At 37.8% G+C, this 18,949-nt stretch overlaps 1 protein-coding gene and 1 long non-coding RNA gene across 2 annotated transcripts; one reads left to right on the plus strand and one right to left on the minus strand.

Annotated features, from left to right (window-relative positions):
• Nucleotides 1-91: 91 nt before the first annotated feature.
• On the minus strand, nt 92-18,691 carry LOC133527547 (dystrophin). Its single transcript, XM_061864601.1, has 11 exons — nt 18,327-18,691; nt 17,994-18,130; nt 17,653-17,854; nt 11,655-11,886; nt 11,013-11,171; nt 8,577-8,708; nt 7,756-8,003; nt 6,448-6,571; nt 5,133-5,412; nt 4,051-4,254; nt 92-2,807 (listed from the first exon to the last, which is right to left on the minus strand). The coding sequence occupies exons 1-11, from the start codon at nt 18,383-18,385 to the stop codon at nt 2,686-2,688; spliced, it is 1,899 nt and encodes a 632-aa protein (XP_061720585.1). The 5' UTR covers nt 18,386-18,691; the 3' UTR covers nt 92-2,685.
• On the plus strand, nt 13,316-15,998 carry LOC133527578 (uncharacterized). The gene is made up of 3 exons (XR_009800896.1): nt 13,316-14,030; nt 14,554-14,746; nt 14,925-15,998. It is a non-coding gene; the product is annotated as an uncharacterized LOC133527578 (long non-coding RNA).
• Nucleotides 18,692-18,949: the final 258 nt, after the last annotated feature.

Genomic DNA, 18,949 nt, shown 5'->3' on the forward strand with positions numbered 1-18,949 from the left:
GCACAGTTGCCTGTCGTCTGTCACAACAAACGTTGTGATAAGCGAAAGAACATATGTTTTAACATAAAATGACTTGATTAAAACCTGTGAAGAAGAGCAAAACTTTTATACTTGAAAGCATCATACGTATCCCCAGGGAGACGATCACGAAGTGGGCCATCGAAACATAATGAAACATACATTTTTTTCATTGAATTTGTAACGAAGCAACGACGAAGAAAATTCACCGATTAATATAAAATACACAGATAATTCTGACTATTTTCAGTAAAGCTAAAGCCAAGTGTGTTTCACATTAAAAACGAAAGATTCCGCACATTGGTAACTGTATTATAGTAAACATTTTTAAGGAATAATCTTTAATTTTGTTGAGCTCATTATTTGACAGCTCCCCAGTAGTTGCGAACGCTAAGCGGCGCTGCCATCGTGCACGCTCCCAATAGTATGACTAAGCTTCACAGTATACCTAACTTATAGATCGTGTCATTCACGAAGACGCCTGCCTTGAGTCGTATTGTCATGTTATTAAAGGTTAGATTTGACAAATCTGCGCGTCATCGTGGATGACACGAACATACTATCGTGTCCCAGCGATGTCTAACAGCAAACACAACAGAAAGTACCGTAACCACCCATGTAGTCCACAGCTCCAACTATCGTCCAAAATATTCTTGTCTATTTACGGATTATTATTTGATATTTGTTTACTTTTAAAATCTTTGACTTGCACAGTCTGTCAACTTAGCTTGGTCTAACTCTCAATCATTTATTTGTTATTGAAAATTAACACTATATTACACATGTCAAAATACATGTAATTCGCAATAAGACAAAAGAAAAGAAAGAATAACAATAATTAATTAAACCTCTGCTCTAAAACCACTTTATAAAATGTAAGAGAAAGCGCAGAAAAGACTAAAAAGGACATTGGTACTACTTTATTGGTATACTTAATTACGTCCTGAAATTGTGGATAAATAAAGTCTAAGAAAAAACGTGCCTAGAAAAATCAAGAAAAAAAAATGCTCGAATAGATGGCGACACATGGGTCAGTAGTAGCAATATGTCATTCTAAGAGTTTTAGTCCTGTGTCGAAATATGGCAGTAAATTTAGTTGACTGCAAAATTTACTTTGACAATACGCATCTATACTCAATTCTCTTTGACCATAGTTATAGCAAAGAGAATTTGAAATGGAGGTGTATTGTCAAAGAAAACTTTGTAGCCACGTTAATTTACTGCAATCTTTCGACACATGATTAAAACTTTTAAAACGTCATTTGACTTTGATCCTTATTCTTACACTGATGTGTTAAATTTGTTAAATATCTTAAAGTGGCGCCATCTTACCGGGCACTACCTAAAGATTATGGCGCCATCGCTCGAAACGATGCTGCCATACCTTAAGCCTTTGATCTGGCGCCACTTTTTGATATTTAAACAATTTAACACATATCAGTAATAGAATAAGGATCAAAGTCAAATGGCGTTCTAAAAGTTTTAATAATGTGTCGAAAGATGGCAGTAAATTTACTGTGGCTACAAAATTTTCTTTGACAGCCCCCCTCTATTTCAAATTCTCTTAGTACCAGACTACAGTTGGGTGGTATTACGGTATGTCTGTTGGCTCATACTAGAGTAAATTATGGTATAATATACAGTTATATATGTTAAGAAGGCCTCTTTATTGTGGAGAAATAGTCATTATTCAACATGCTGTTGCATGCTTCAACTGCCTGACCGGCGGCGAGTAAGCGACAAGCGATCGACTATTAGATTTTGTGTGAAATACACATACATTACACACATACATTATTATATACATTTAAAACGCCAAAATGTATGTATATTAAACATATACATTTTTTAAAACGTTGATTGCCGAAAATTTACAATGCCGACCAAAATCATGTTTAAAAAAAACTTGTCGTTGTAGAAAAAGCTCGGTTATCGCTGATTGCCGTCGGTCGGACAGCTGGTTAAAGCACAAAGAAAATATTAACAGCTTACAAGTGGTAAATAAAACGGGTAAGGCGCTTGGCATATTGGATGTGCGAGCGAGATGTCGCTATAGGTAATACGCGCATAGCGTTGTCTCGCTCAAACATCGGAGCGACGTGCAAATCGGATCCAGTGTGATATGCGCCTAAAACAGCTCTACTGTTTCCTGGACCCGATAGCACTTTGACCGCTCGTCAGCTGACGCGCGCAGCCACAGCCTTATGTCAACCTTCGTGCATTCAGGCAAGGAGAATTTGAAATAGGGGGATTGTCAAAGAAAACTTTGTGACCAGAGTAAATTTACTGCCATCTTTCGACACATGATTAAAACTTTTAGAACGCCATTTGACTTTGATCCTTATTCTTTCACAGATTTGTGTTAAATGTGACACTATCTATTAGATCAAAGACCAAAGGTGTGGCATCGTTTCGAACGATGGCGCCACTACTTTTAACTGATGCCCGGTAAGAGGGCGCCACTTTTTGATATTTAACAAATTTAATACAAATCAGTGAATAAATAAGGATCAAAATCAAATGGCGTTCTAAAAGTTTTAATCATGTGTCGAAAGATGGCAGTAAATTTACTGTGGCCACAAATTTTTTTTTGACAATCCACCTCTATTTCAAATTCTCTTTGATTCCGGCAAGGTTCACAATGGCGCGGCGTTGAAAGGGTTAACACTAGACTAGATCTTTAGTAGCGTTGAGGGTCGCCCTCTGCTCCACGCCGCGGATGAGCGTCCCGAGCAGGCCTTCCATCTCGTTCGCGGTCTCACGCAGCTGGTTGTTGTCGAACGAAGACTCTGAAATGCAAATAAGATGAAGCCTTCAATGGGCATAATGGAGTGTCAGAAAACACAGGAAAATGGGGTCTATTACTTTAGAATAAAATTCAAAAGGTTAAGGGAGTCAAATGTCAATGTATCATTTGAAAACTGACGATGAGGACTTCTTTTTCTGCCAAGGGGTCATTCATAAATTACATCACACGAATTTCATTTTTTTTTTACCCCTCCCCCCCTGGTCACTGGTCACATTTGGAACCCCCCCCCCCCCCCCTGGGGTGACGTCACATATTTGGCAATTTTGTTTTTGAACGAAATCGGAAATTCGAATTAACTATCATTATGTTATCAAAATATTTTTGATAAAAGCAATATTGGAAATTTTACAGCAGGAAACCGATTAGCTATAAAAATGACATGAAATAAACGATTATCATTGCAAAAACTAGTTATTTGAACAGACAGCGAATAATAAAAAAACAATTTTCGCTTACAGCCGAAGTAATTTGGCTGGTGTGAAAAAAATACCTAATGGCAAAGAGAATTAAGAAGACCAAGAGTGCTCACTCCATACAATGGTTTTGTTACCAAAAATACTATTATTTTCATACAATTAGCTGAAAATCGCTGAGCATTAGGCTTTTTGTTTGCCACGACATCTAATGTCGTGAAGCAGTACTGAGAGTTCCGCTACTTGACGCTAGATGTCGACAAAGAAAATAATAGTATTTTTGGTAACAAATCCGTTATATGGAGTGAGCACTCTTGGTCTTCTTAATTCTCTTTGCTAATGGCTAATTTCATAGGCCAGTACATTTTTTTTTATACTACGTCGGTGGCAAACAAGCATACGGCCCGCCTGATGGTAAGCAGTCTCCGTAGCCTATGTACGCCTGCAACTCCAGAGGAGTAACATGCGCGTTGCCGACCGTAACCCCGCCACTCCTCGTTGAGCTCTGGCAACCTTACTCACCGACAGGAACACAACACTATGAGTAGGGTCTAGTGTTATTTGGCTGCTGTTTTCTGTAAGGTGGAGGTACTTCCCCAGTTGGGCTCTGCTCTAGATCTGGAATGACATCCACTGGCTGTGCCCTACCACACAAAGCGAGATGAAATTCACAATGCCCATACCCCTCTTTTGGACATAGAAAAAGATCATTAAGGAACAGGTGAATAATCCTTTGTCAAAAAATATTCTAGCTGCATAATAGTTTTTTTTAAGCTTCTTGGCTAAACGACTGCCCATGAAAACACTAACCATCCATAGCGAAGTTATTAGTCAATATCTGCTGCAGGCGGTCCAGCACCGTGTCCAGGTCAGCGTTGAGCTCCTTCATCTTGTCGTTGCTGGTCTCCACGGAGCGGATGTCGGCCGCGTACTGCTGCTCCGTGGCCGCGATGGACTGGGACGTGCAGTCTGCTTGGTTTGGCAGCGTTATTTGCTTGCTTGCGTGCTCTGTTTCTGTAATAAATAGGTTGGTTTCAATTTACTTTTTTAAGTAACACTGACTGATCTAAAGATAGTAAAACATGCTAAACAGAATATTTGCTGAGGTATTTGCTGCACTAAAGTTGGGCAATTGTGTTGTTGACACTTGTTTTCGGGGTATGAATTAAACTAAAATGCATTCAAATAATAGAATAGTAAGAAAAGACAGACGAGTGTTTTAAGTGTAGGGGGCAGCACAGGAGACATCAGATTTTTGACGCGGGGTATAAATGTGAAGTTTATGCTTTCGATATATACCACAAGATGGCAGAACCTACTATACACAAGAAAACGTACGAGACGGTAGATGGCAGCACTGGCTTTAAGTTGAATTGTCAACCTACATGTTTATATTTCCGATTCAGGACACATGATGACTGACCCTCCAACGCGCACGGTCCCTATACCATGAACTCATTTTTTATTTATAATATTTTGGACAGCTTAGCACTTATCGCTCTGTTCTAGTATAGGTAGGGACTTACTATTATACCAACAGCTGATATCCCCCATCGAAACCATTCATATACTGTCCGACTTGTGCACCATCACCGGCTTCAAGGCATCCCCGAATGGTGGCTCCTGTTTGGACATCACAGAGAAAATTCCAGAGTCCAGACTAAGTACTCTTTGACCCTGGGAGAGCTTTGAGCACTTGTCACTCTGTTCTAGTATTGGTAGGGACTTACCTTTATGCCAAGTGCTAAGTTTCAAGGCATCTCCAGACTATGTGAACAGAACCTCCTATTTGGACATTACAGAGAAGTTTCCAGAGTCCACACTAAGTACTCTTGGAGCCTGGGATGGCTTGAAGCGCTTGCCACTCTGTTATAATATTGGTAGGGACTTACCATTATACCAATTGCTGATATCCCTCATAGAAACCGTTGATATACTGTCCGACTTATGCACCATCACCGGCTTCAAGGCATCTCCAGACACTGTCACCAGCGGCTCCTGTTTGGAGATCACTGAGAAGTTCCCGGAGTCTAAACTTAGTATTCTTGGAGCCTGGGACTGCTTGGAGCGCTTGTCGCTATGTTCTAGTGTGAGTATGGGACTGAAGAGATCAAAGGCTTGAGGGTGTTCGGGTTCTGCTGTAGGTAGCGTTGTGTTGGATGCGAGGTTTTCCTGTAATTATTAGAAGAGTGTAAGATGAGTGCATAACACAACCCACGACTAACGATTCTTCGGACATTTATGCAGTCTCCAATGCATCATGTGGAGAAATATATGATATTAGGCCGAAGTAATGGCAAACATGCTCGGGGCGGGGCACGTATGAGATGGTCGAACGCTGTGAAGAGGTCGGCTGGCGGCAGTCTGCACCGTGCAGTCCACATGGGCCACATGGCTTATAACCCGGATCCCTTTGTTTGGCATAAATATTGAAAGTCATAATGTAATGATAGTCATATTATCATTAGTCATAACTCTGAAACCGTTAACTTTTCAGAAATTTCCTTAGGTTATCCTATAGGATTGCTATAAAACAAACCTAACCTAGGTTAGGTTAGATTTGTTTTATAGCAATTGAAAGTTGGTTTTATAGCAATTAAGAGGGAACGAGGAAGAAGAGAACACAACCCATTAAACCTGATGGTAACGCCACCGCCATACGTCATATCATATACTACTCGTATGTGTTTGTACACGTATAGTGGAGCCGTTGACCACGTATAGTACGATGAATTTTATCGACAAATCACCCCATTTTAAAAATGCACCCCTTCAAAGTTTTATGGTGCCAAACATGACTGCACTTGGTTAATGTACCATTATCTGTCCATTTACCTATCGCACATAAAAAAAACATTCGATAGCTTATGAATGAGGGCATAAATTTCAAGAATAATTGTCACAGAGAATTTTCCACAATTACTCGAGAATTAATAACAAAGGCAAAAATGTACTTTTTTTATATATATATTTTTTTCGAAAACGAGGTCGTTGACTTGTACTTTTTTTATTGTTAAATGATGCCACTTTTTGATATTTAACAAATTGAACACATATCAATGAAAGAATAAGGAATGAGGTCAAATGACGTTCTAAGAGTTTTAATTATATTATGTGTCGAAAGATGGCAGTAAATTTACGTCGCTAAAAAGTTCTCTTTGACAATACACCCTGTCTCTATTTCAAATTATTTTTAGCTAGACTTACCTTTAATATTTTCAGCCTGTTTATTTGCTTGGATATCTGGCTCCAGTGAGCGTCCACCTTCACTCGCAGCCCCTCTTCAGGATCCTTTGCGTTCTGTAACTGAGCTGAAAGTTCTTCTAGAGCTCTGAAAAGATGTTTATGAAATATCAGCCAAATAAAATACAGCGCGATGACAGACTAAGGGACAGAGACATTCTAGAATGAAGGCTGTGTATTTGGAATGGTATTTAAGGAAAACTTGGTTTCAGGGAGCTTTCAAAGATAGGCTATTAGGGTTCCGTACCCAAAGGGTAAAACGGGACCCTATTACTAAGACTCCGCTGTCCGTCCGTCTGTCACCAGGCTGTATCTCATGAACCGTGATAGCTAGTGTCGAAATTTTCACAGATGATTTATTTCTGTTGCCGCTATAACAACAAATACTAAAAAGTACGGAACCCTCGGTAGGCGAGTCCGACTCGCACTTGTCCGGTTTTTTTAATGGTACCTACACAGAATCTGATAACTTTAAGCGAGCAATTCTTGTTTATATATCTCGGGGATCTTGGAAACGGTTCTAACGATTTGGATGAGATTCGCCATATTTGGGGGCGAAAAATAGATCTAGCGGGGTCTTAGCCACTTTTGAGTCTTTATATGTTTTCGGAGCAAAGCTCGGTCTCACTTTGTTAAGACTAAAATAGATAGATAACTAAAATACTCTTTATTGGTACACCTCAGTAAAAAGATACAAGAACTTTTTCTTTTCTAGCAATTGATTAAATGAAGAGGCAACAGGCGGTCTTATCGCTAAAGCGATCTCTTCCAGACAAGCTTTGGGTAGCGGAAACAGAGAAGTGAATCGAAAAACTCTAATCTAAGCTAAGCTCATAGTGTCGTGTTCCTGCCGGTGAGTAAGGTTGCCAGAGCTCAACGAGGGTGCGGAGTGTTAGGGTCGGCAACGCGCATGTAACTCCTCTGGAGCTCAATGGTAGCCTATGCTACGGAGACTGCTTACCAAATGGTGGGCCGTATGCTTGTTTGCCACCAGCGTAGTATTAAAAAAAAAGCTGGCTCCTTTTTGTTAGAAAGATACTCCGGCGTTTATGAAACGTTATCTGTTTGTCTCTTTCTGACAAATAGTTGTGGTGTATGGTTGGTTAATAATTGTCCTCGTGGTTCTTAACACATTCGCTACCAACGTTTTCTTAGCGCTACGCTCGTAGCCGATCCCAGTGTTTTCCCGCTTTGTAGAGGAAAGCGACTACGAACAGAGAACCAGCCGAGCGGATTCCCGGTAATCAATGTGTTAATGGAATAAAAGCTTACTTGTTCTGTGTTTCCAACTGCACTATAATATCCTGCAGCATGCTTGTTGGGTTATTATTCACGTGTCCCGACGCCTTCCCCACAGTCGACGTGAACATAGTGGGCCTCTCTTTCTTAACTGTCTCCTTCTCTTTCGTCATGCTAGTCGCTTTCTTTGTGGCTTTCTTCTTGGCCTTCTTCCTCGTTTTGGTGCAGAAGAAGAAGCGTCTCATTGTTTTGATGAAACTTATACATTCTTGGGGTTTTGTCTGAAATTAGAAATTGCATACTATGATGATCATAAGTTAAAAATCTGTAAATATATGAGAACATGCCACTCACGTTTTTAGGTTGAATATTTTCAGTATGTTTCACTTCCAAAAAAAGGGTTTTTTTTTTATCATGAGCCATTCGTGTCGACTAATGTCATAAGTGACCTGTTTTAGAATATTTATCTCTGAGTCTGATTCTTACGGGTATTATGCGTTTACTATTCACAAAATTCAAATGAAAGTAGCTACTTATTAAGTACATTACAAGTGCGAAAAATAGGAAATTCGAAACGAGTGGCGATAAATTAAAACACGACCGAAGGGAGTGTTTTAAATCGACAGGAGTTGCGAATTACCTATTCGCACATGTATCGTACAACGTTTTACAGTACATATGGCCCTGTAAATGTTCGACATAGTAACGTAATATGCTAATTTCCACACTAGTGCGGTAAAGTAGCACCATATGTACTGTAAAAGTAATTTAAGCAATTGTTGATAATAATTTTCTTTATTCGTGTCAGTTTGTAGATTTCTCCTTTGAGTAAATATTGGTTGTTGTTTGCATACCTCTCCATCAATAATCTCGTGAACTAAATGACTATTCTTGTGCCCACTGACTGTTGTCAAGTCTTTATCGTACAGGTAGCACTTTTCGCAGAAGTACGTATCGCAGCATTTTGAACATTTGAACTTTAGAACCTGTAAAATAATAAAAGAAGAATGGTTATGAATAATGTTAGACGAACGTGGAGGACCCGAGCGAAATCGCCCAGTAGTCCTCATTTTCCTCTCTGGATGTTAACATTATTGAAAATATTTTGACACAATTTGTTGTATATCAACTTTGATATTAGCCTATTGATGATAGCAATGCCCCTAAGTTTGATTTTTTTCGAATTTTTAATTATTATTTTTAGAGTTAGGAGTATTTTAAAACTTGTATGAATCTGTTTTTCGCTCATAATATTTCATCATCATCAGTTATCGGAACTATGGGAGTAAAACTTTAACAAAACTTATCAAGCGGGCGTAAAAAGAGTGCTTATAGCCTTAAAAATATTCGAATATCTATGAATGTAAATATTTTTATGGCTGTAAGTACTATACTATTCCTATCCCTATGGACATGAATATTTTTAGGGCTGTATGCACTATTTTATGTCCGCTTAACAAGTTTTGTTAAAGTTTTACTCCCATAGTTCCGATCACTGATCATCATCAACATTTAAGAGCATGGCTCTTGTCGGTGTAGTAGACGCCAGTTTTTGCGGTCCTCGGCCAAGTTATTTAGGTCCGGGGTAAGACACGACATTTACTTTTCCTTTTAGTTGCTGCGTGTAACTTGCTCGTGGTTTTCCTCTTCCTCTTCTACCTTCGATCTTGCCTTCCAAAATAGCTTTAAAGAAAGTGTCGTGTCTTATCAAGTGAACTATCATTTTTCCTCGTCTATTCTCTTTGGTCCTCAGCAGGTTTCTTCTCTCTCCAACAATCCGCAGCACTTCCTCGTTCGCTTTTTTCTCAGTCCAACTTATTCTTTCCATTCTTCTCCACAACCACATCTCAAACTTCATCTCCTAATATTTACAATAATCAATAAATCGAAAAAAGGCAAACGTAGGGGCATAGCTATGGTTAATATACATCAAAATATGTCAAAATATTTTCCAAAGTGTCAATATCCAGTGAGGAAAATGGGGGCTACGTTGGTATAGAGAAACGGCCGTCCCCTTTCGTTTTAAAAAACTTTGGAAACTTAGTGCTTAAGTTAGAGCTGCTATTTGTATTAGAGTTATTTTCAAATAGTGCAGATATAACCTTATACCAATTCAATATTCGAGTAAGGAGAGGTGGAGCTTGGGAGGTAAGATAGCAATTCCTTTGGTATAAGTTAGTGCCTGTGCCATTCTTTTAATTAGGTTTCTTAATAGATTCCGCGGCTCCGGCGCTTTGTTGCATAAGCCGCGAGTACTTCTAGTTTTTTCGATGAATGTAACTCTAAATTAGTGATTTAAAGTTTAAATTTAGACGTGATTCTCGCTTATCCTGTTTTTTTATCCCATCCCAGATAGATTTATTTAATTTTTAATATATTACTCTATTAAATAAGCTGGTTGGATAATTGGGGCACTGATACTATAATCCAGCTCCGGCCCGCCGCCAGTGCTTCGAAATAATTAGTACTCGGGACATAACGATAATCAAAATGCATTTATTCTGCAGTTCCGGCCCTTCTCGGATTTTTTTAAATTTTCTGGCCCCCCATGAAGAAAATTTGCCCACCAGGTTTTTCACGCTACTGTACGGAAAGGTGGCAATAGATGGTCTAAAACCAAGCTGGAAAGTAGGTTGTTGAAAGTAACAATGTTTCATTGTTATCATCAACTGTCATTGGTGGTCATTGTTATCATCATCTGTTATTGGTGATGGTAATAGGTCTTTTTATGGTGCAACTTTTTATTGAAAATTAAAATTAGGTTATTTATAGGATCCATTACTTTTAAAAAAAAGAAGCTTCAAAATCATTCAGTTCACGCTTAAGGCGTTTTTATTTTAGTAGCTGTTTGTGGTTTTAGCAAAAACGCTTCGAAGTTTAGAGTCGGTTTGAAGCAAACAGCAGAAAAACGCCTTTTAAAAGTGATAAAAAAAGTAAAAAAGGCGGAATCGGAAAATACTTACAATTGGATAGTGTAAATTGTGTTTCACTAAAAATACAAGAAATACGTATCTACGCTATAAAAATGAGTTCTTCTAGTGAATAAAATATAAATTGTCCCCACACTAAATTATTTCCATTACACACTAATTTCCATTCCGATAGAGTACTTATAGTTATGCAAATGTTTTCTTATTTGCACTAGTCGTGAAAAGCACTCATTACATTACGACCGGAAACGTTACAGATGGACTCGTATTATTTGAGGGCCTCCACTGACGTGTCGGCCCTCAAACTCACTCGTCCATGTTTGAGCGGTTTACGGGCTCTCCTACAATGTAAGGTAGTACCTGTATAAGCGGCGCCCGACACTGCGCGCACTTGGCGCTGACGCAGGAGCTGTTCCTGCTGGCGCGCACGCGCGCGCTGCCGCCCAGCCAGCCCGCGCGCGCGCAGCCCGCGCCCCACGCCGCCACGAGGCGCGCCGGCGCGCCCAGCATGCCGGCGCTCTGAAAACAAATACACACTTTCCTAAACCGATTCCAATGAGACCACCGACTGGTTAGGCACTCATCCATTATCTAGAACGAAAAGACTTTGAAATAGAGAGGTGGATTGTCAAAGAAAATTTTTTGTAGCCCCAGTAAATTTACTGCCATCTTTAGACATATGATTAAAACTTTTAGAACGCCATTTGACTTTGATTCTTATTCTTTCGCGGATATGTGTTAAATTTGCTAAATATCAAAAAGTGACGCCATCTTATCGGGCCCAACCCAAAGGTTGTGACGCCATCGCTCAAAACGATGCCGCCATACCATTGGCCTTTGATTTATTAGATGGCGCCACTTTTTGATATTTAGCAATTTGAACACATCAGTGAAAGGATTTTAATCATGTGTCGAAAGATGACAGTAAATTTATTGTGGCCACAAAGTTTTCTTTGACAATCCACCTCTATTTCAAATTCTCTTTGATCTAGAATAACATACCTTATCAAAGCAACTGTCAATGTCGCTCTGTATCTGTTCGCACGGATCGCCCAATAACTCTGGCAGGGCGGCTATATTCGACAACAGGGCTGCCAGCCGCCGCGGCGACACGCAGCCATTGTGGTCCGCGCAGCAATTAGCTAGGGCTGCCCATTTGTCTGACACAGATTCCTCACTTAGGATGATAAGCAAGGTCTTAGCCGCCAGCACTCTGATTGGCTCTTTTCTGTCTCTGAAAAAATTCAAGTTTCTTCAAAGATAAACAACTCCACTCTAAGACAAAGGGTAAATAATTCAACACATGTGTTCTTCCTGTCCTAATGTATGGTAGCCAAACCTACAAGCCTAAAAGCTACTACATCCCATCTAGCATGCTACCAGCACGCCATGGAAAGGAGCATGTCGACTGGACAGGCTCTGGAACGGCTTTGGAAAAAAAGCATGATGGTTTTTGGAGGTCCAAGATCCAATTCGGGTTGTGGCAGAAAGTAACTAAATATATTTATTAAGGCTTGTACTAAAAATAAAACTGACATTTTTATCATAAAAACTGGGATACATATGTGGCTAAATTGAAACAAACCATTACACATCAGTTCAGTTCTTCGTACAAAGGTCTATTTGCATTATTTAATTCTAAGCCAAGTCTAAAATCATACAACTTCCTTTGTACATAAAAACGCATTTGATTTGACAGAAAGCAGAGTAAGAGCACCAAACATCCTGCAGTACCGTTTCCTCGACTATAATTGGGCTCTAAACAAGAGTGTTTTAAAAGGGAAAGATAAAACAGCCAAAAAAACAGGTGATGGGCTGATATGACAAACAGCTCTGTAAAAACTTTCCACTGAATATGCTATGAAGAATCTGCCTATCACTCCTACAGAAATAATGATTAATAGAAACCGATATTTATCTAAATTAAAAGTAGCATTTTTTTACTTATTTTAAAAAACATAGTTCTTGATTAATTGCATCAGTTCTTTTTTCATTTCAAGTTTAGTTTTTTTTTTTTTGGTACACCCCTTAGATTAATTTTTTTTTATACACAAAACAATTCATATAAAACCTACATAGAAGAAAATCATAAAGATCTAATTCATACTGATATATTCTATTACTCTCGGGCAGCCCAGTTCTTTAACAAATGGACTATGGTAGAGGCTATTTTATCAGTATTATCACTAAATGTTTTTTATTCAGTTATTTCACAACAAGAAAAGGAATAGTGTGCAGCATCTTTAACCATGTCATCAATTTCTATCACTGGAAAAAGCATTTTTTAAGTTGTATTCAAGGGGGCATAATTTAAGAACAGATAGGGAGTGGCTAAATCAATAAATTTGTAACATTTTAGAGACAAACATACATACAAATCCTAGCCTTACATTATTAGTTAGGTACATACAATTTAGTTTTGATAATTTGGTAGCTGATGGTCGTCTAATGTTAATTTGGTAACGGGGAGGCATAGGTAGTGTTAAGTTTTTGGACAAAGCTTGTTGTGGATTTTATCTAGTACATTTTTGACGAAGCCTGTGGCGGATTATCACTTATGTAGATTGGACGAAGTTTGTTGCGGATTCTGTTTAGTACCTATGCCTTTGACGAAGACTGCGCTGTGGATTTAGATGATGATTGTGGTTTCAGTTTCGTTTTATTAAATAAAGGATTTATTTTAATTATTAGTTACCTAAGTATCTGGACATCAACGTCCATTCCAGTTGGTATTTAGTCTAAATCATCTGAACCATCCTATAGTCCTTTAATTAACATAAAATTTTACCTGGAATGGAAGGTTGAAACTAGTCATATTGTTGCTACGCTCGCCCAAGCACAAGTTCATTGCTATAATCTTGATTTGGTGTACGAGCACACCTTTCGCTCACCACAAATACTATAACGAGTGAAAAACGAACAGGACACAACACAATTGATGTGAAAATAAATATTCAATTAACTACGACAACAACCAACAACTTTACCGTCCTGTCACTGTCAGACTTGAAACGTCAAGAGTATCAAACCCATGGGTAAAAATAAAGCCGGACATAATTGATATTATAAAATCATAGCTGGAATTGTTTTCATAAGTTCCATTTATCCATTGGGCGTAATTTCGGCACTCGATGACAATTCCTATTTTTGGAATCGGAAGAACAAGAGTACATTCTCTCAAGAAAATAAGTCCGCACCTAAATGAAGCGCCGGAACTTCATTGCGTTCAGTACATCTTAGACTAAGGACGACGTGTCACGCGTGTATCGAAAATTAAAAAAATATATTTAAGAATTAAAAAATGCCTTCCTGCGTGCTCAAAAGTTGTAGCAATAATACAAAAAAACATAATGCAAGCCACGGAATAACATTCCACAGGTAAGCAATCGAAAAACTCTTGTTTTACTATCATTACATTATTACGACATGTCACTATAAACTTTCACAATGGGACGCCATTTTCTTTGGCGCAAAACTTAAATTTTACAAACTACACACATTGGTTTGGTACCTACTAAAATGATTATATGTAAGTATTGTTTGTGCACAGAAGTTACGAAATATATCTTTTTCTTGTTATTTTTTAAATGTTTTACTTAATATAATATCGATTCTTTCGTGCAATAAGGGCGATTTGGTCAAAATTGTTAACAAAAATTAAATAGACAGAGTTATTAATGGTTTAAAATTTGAAGATCGCCAGTGTAACAAGTATGTAATATTATATTGTATAGAATAGATATTATATTTTACGAAAAAAAAGCTCGTGCTCACCCGTGCGAGAATAGTTATTTACGATACAAATGCGGAAAGTAAAAAATTCGCAATGAGTGGCGGAGAGGGAGGGGAAGGGAGGGAGGGAGGCTTGTTTATGAAATTCATTCTTACTTAATTGTTCAAGGTTTCTTCGGCCTGGCCATGAAAAAAGTGAATATTGGATCCGATTTGTGCAGAAGAATCGTAACGAGGAAACTTGGCTACCCAATCAGTATACATACATATGTTCGATGCACTTTAGAGAACAAGACAAGTACATTTCAAAATCGGGACGAGTCTTTTTGAAAGAATTTGCAGTACCATACGATCCTCAAAACGTAAACTTTCTCAAGATTTTAGATTTATTTATTAATAAACATAAGATTATTAATTATATAAATAACATATAAGACATTTTTATAGAAAAAGTCTAGATAAATTAAAATTACAGGTTATCTAATTTTCGTGAATCATATTGCGTTGATTTGGCTGTTCTAAAAACATATATTTTTCTAGGATCCGACACCTGGACCTTCCCAGCAAGACGAACCAATAGATCCATTATGCATCAGCGATTCAGATTCCATTTTTGATTCACCCCAAGAAATTGCTTTAAAAAAAAGACTCCAAAAAGTAATAATTGCTAGAAAGAATCTTGCTAAGAAATATAAGGCATTAAAAGATCAAAACAGATATTTAAAGAAGAAATGTCTGTGTTATAAAGAAATAATTAAAGTGTTCAAGCAAAAATTTGACAAACAGAAGCAGATTTAATGGCGAAAGCTGAATTGGTAGAGTTACATAAATCTTTTTGAAGAACCAACATCAATTCCTATGTATACTCGTACGTACAGCACTGCTGCTGCGTAAATTTGCATTGCATTAGAGTCAAACCAAGATAACTTGGCAGCGATTTTGATAGCCCCTTGTTCCATCCTTAGAAAATCAGAAAAAAAGTGTGCATTTTTCATTTTTCTTGATTCTTGCCACATAATTAAAATAGTTAAGTAATAAGAAACACCTTTGGACGGACCCAATCCATAAACTGGCAATTTCTGATTAAATTAAATCTATTACAAATTACAACAGAGTGAGGGCTTTCGATTTGCTAACAAATTAACTCCACTCCACTTCAATTGCTACCCAGTTATTAAGCATGAGTGTTGCAAATGCATGAACTCTCTGTAACGAAGTTCTAAAAATCCACAAGATTCCATGATTCTTCGGGGACGGATGGAAATCAAAACCCTGCTGAATAAACCAAAAAAATATTATCTACAGATTTTTTTACTTAAAGACAAGACGTAATCTGAAGCAACGAAAGCAAACACCAAGAATAATAATTAACATAGCAAAGAAAAAGTAATGAAATCTATTAACAGTAAAAGATTCCTTTGTTCTCTGATTTGCACAGAATCGTCGAAGACACTACAACCACATACTCGTAATAGAGAAACAAAATGCTCCAGTATATATCGAGTATCGACATATAGAGTCAGTCAAGATCATGGAGTTAGTTTTTGGAATCATTTGAAAACAACCCTAATGTCATTCAATTTAAGGCTGCTTATAAAGTCACTAAACCATTTAGAGCTGCATTCATCATGTTCTACAATTTTAGCATTCTAAATGCCACATCTGAAACATCATCAACAGTACAGCCTCTTCAAATATACACTGTGATTCCACATACGAAATTTCACAGTCGACAAGATTACTTGAATCTAATAAAGAAGCTGAAAATAATTGCACAGTTTTTGCAAACACGTTGGATCATAACGATGTAACAGATGCAAATAAACTAATTATCAGATACATATCACGTAAATTAGCCGGGTCCACACAGAGCGAGCATACGCGCGAGGCAATTTCCTCACGCACAATACGGCCGAGGCACGTCTACACTGGCCGTATTGTGCGTGAGGAAATTGCCTCGCGGGTATGCTCGCTATGTGTGGATCCGGCTATTGACACAAACATTAAAATGTAAAGAATCCATAGACAGTCTGACTACAACCCAAAAGCTTCCACACCACAAACTTATTTGTATTAAAGACATGGAGGAGTTATGTTACTCCACCAAAGATGTATACAAAATATTCCTTTCCACAGATGTAATGATACGTCGGCTGATTCGAGTGAGCACAGATGGCTTCTCATTAGGCGGGGCCACACAAACCAGCCGGTGTAGACGTGCCTCGGCCGAGGCGGCGCGCACGTTTTCCTCGCCCGAGCGCGCCGCAACGGCCGAGACAAGTGTGCAGTGGCCATTTTGTGCGCGAGAAAATTGCCTCGCGCGTATGCTCGCTCTGTTTGGACCCGCCTATTAAAGTACAATTTTATCACAACTAACACCTTGAAAGGTTTCATAATTATGGAATTGTTTATAAATGGTCACTCATTGAATCAGCCAGCTACTTTAAATCATAACGAGCCGACTCACGTGGCAATTAGCCGGGTCCCCACTGAGCGAGCACGTTTCGATCTGAAAATTTACACAAATCTTCTTTCTAAATTTTCAGATCGATATAAGGCTTAATAGTATTTTTTTAAGTCTTAGGGGTGAGTTTTTTAAGCCAAAGGGGTAGTTCCGGGGGTGGTAGACTCTTGATAATTTTTATTATGAATTTTGGGTCTACAAAGAAGATTTGTGTAAATTTTCAGATCGATATAAGGCTTAATAGTATTTTTTTGAGTCTTAGGGGTGAGTTTTTTAAGCCAAAGGGGTAGTTCCGGGGGTGGTAGACTCTTGATAATTTTTATTATGATTTTTGGGTCTACAAAGAAGATTTGTGTGAAGTTTCAGATCGATACTAGCTCGGGACTGAAAAATTTTTTTTATTCATTTCCATTGAAAAAAAAACGTTTAGAACTTCAGGTACATCCAATTATAACAATCCTTTTGTACTATTATTACTAATTTGAGAAATTGAACTGTCAGTTTAATAAGAACAAGGTTTAGTCAAGGTTTGTGTTGAAAAGCAGTAGCCGTTAAACTGTGGAAAAGAGTGAGTTCATTTCTATTTAAGGATGAGGTGGACTTTAATATAAAGAAGGGAATTTTGTTTCATGTGAATACTTTCAATAAAATAGTATTTTTACAAACAAAACTTGGAAGGATCACTATTGGGGAAAAGTATTGATAAGTTAATTTATTTAGGAATTAGGAACTCCCTACCTGTCAATAAATTATGCTCCCTAGAATACGAGGTCTGCATATAAGTATTACTAATCAGCAACTCACTTATCATACACATTGAGCAGCAGATTGATCAACAAGTCCACTGCCAAGTCAACATCCCCTGTGAACAGGCCTTCTTTCTCCGCAGCAAAGTATATGTCAGCCAGTACAGCCTCCAGTTCTGCCGTATCCAGCGATAAGCTGGTCTCTGATAAACTTAGCTGGTGACGAGCGAACACTCCGGAACTGATGCGTAGAGCTGGAACTATGAATTTTAAATGTAGACCGTGATTAAATACAAGAACAAAAAGACAAAATAGGCTCCACATGACAACAAATTCAACTCTGCAAGTCCTTATCGGATCAGTGTTCTACATTTAAGATTTATGTAAATGAATACTAACCCCTAAGCTGTCTCTGCAGGGCAAACACCTTGAAGGCGATACGATACGCGCTGTATTTAATCCCGTTGTACTCTTCCAGAGATTCCATGATCTTGCAGAACTCCGGATGGTCATTTTGCTGCCTTCCAGTTGCTTCACTGTAAAAGACAGAGTTGACATTACTTCCGCATTCATGTGCTAGTTTACTTTACATAGATCAATGACTGACCACAATTGAGTTACTTAATACATAGATGTAAAATATAATGCAAATATCGAAATAAAACTTGAAATATTCTATAGTAAGTCGTACAATTGAGGATAAATTCGTTTGATTCACAGCCGAATACTTACTCAATATAACACGGGTAGCCCGCTTCATTTTCTATCTTTCTAAACCCGCTTAGAGCCATTGTGTATTATAATTGTTATGGATGTTCATAATTTAGCTAAACAAATATAATATAGCCATTGTCAAAATATTCACTGTCCAAAATATTGCCGACGAAATCAAACCGCCAGCATTTATTCAAAACCTCTTCAAAACTTTTAGAAAACTTTAAATTGACTGAATTTAAACCAATGAAAATGATTTTCGTATCAAAATCACAGAGACGCTCCTATCACAGTAGCACCTGAATTCCAATTTTTTAATACTTTCTCGTGATTGGCAGAAAAAACAAAATGCCAAGTAAAAGTATTAAAGTATGTTGCCAAAAAAAAATGTAAATGGAACTATAATATTTTAAGCGTAAAAACCCATGTTAGGCAACTTACGAAAACTATTCAAAAGAATAACATAATAATTTATTATAATATGTATTTTTCTAATTTTTGTAATATTTATCATGAAAATAATGAAATTCTATTTGATGTTTTTTCACGAGAAATATAGTCTGTCAAAGGGCTATCTCATTTCAAACATAGACAGAGGGAGTCATACTATCTTTGTCTTACACTAGTACTAGCATCCAAAA

Source organism: Cydia pomonella, chromosome 18 (genome assembly GCF_033807575.1).
Source record: "Cydia pomonella isolate Wapato2018A chromosome 18, ilCydPomo1, whole genome shotgun sequence".
Taxonomy (NCBI): Eukaryota; Metazoa; Arthropoda; class Insecta; order Lepidoptera; family Tortricidae; genus Cydia; species Cydia pomonella.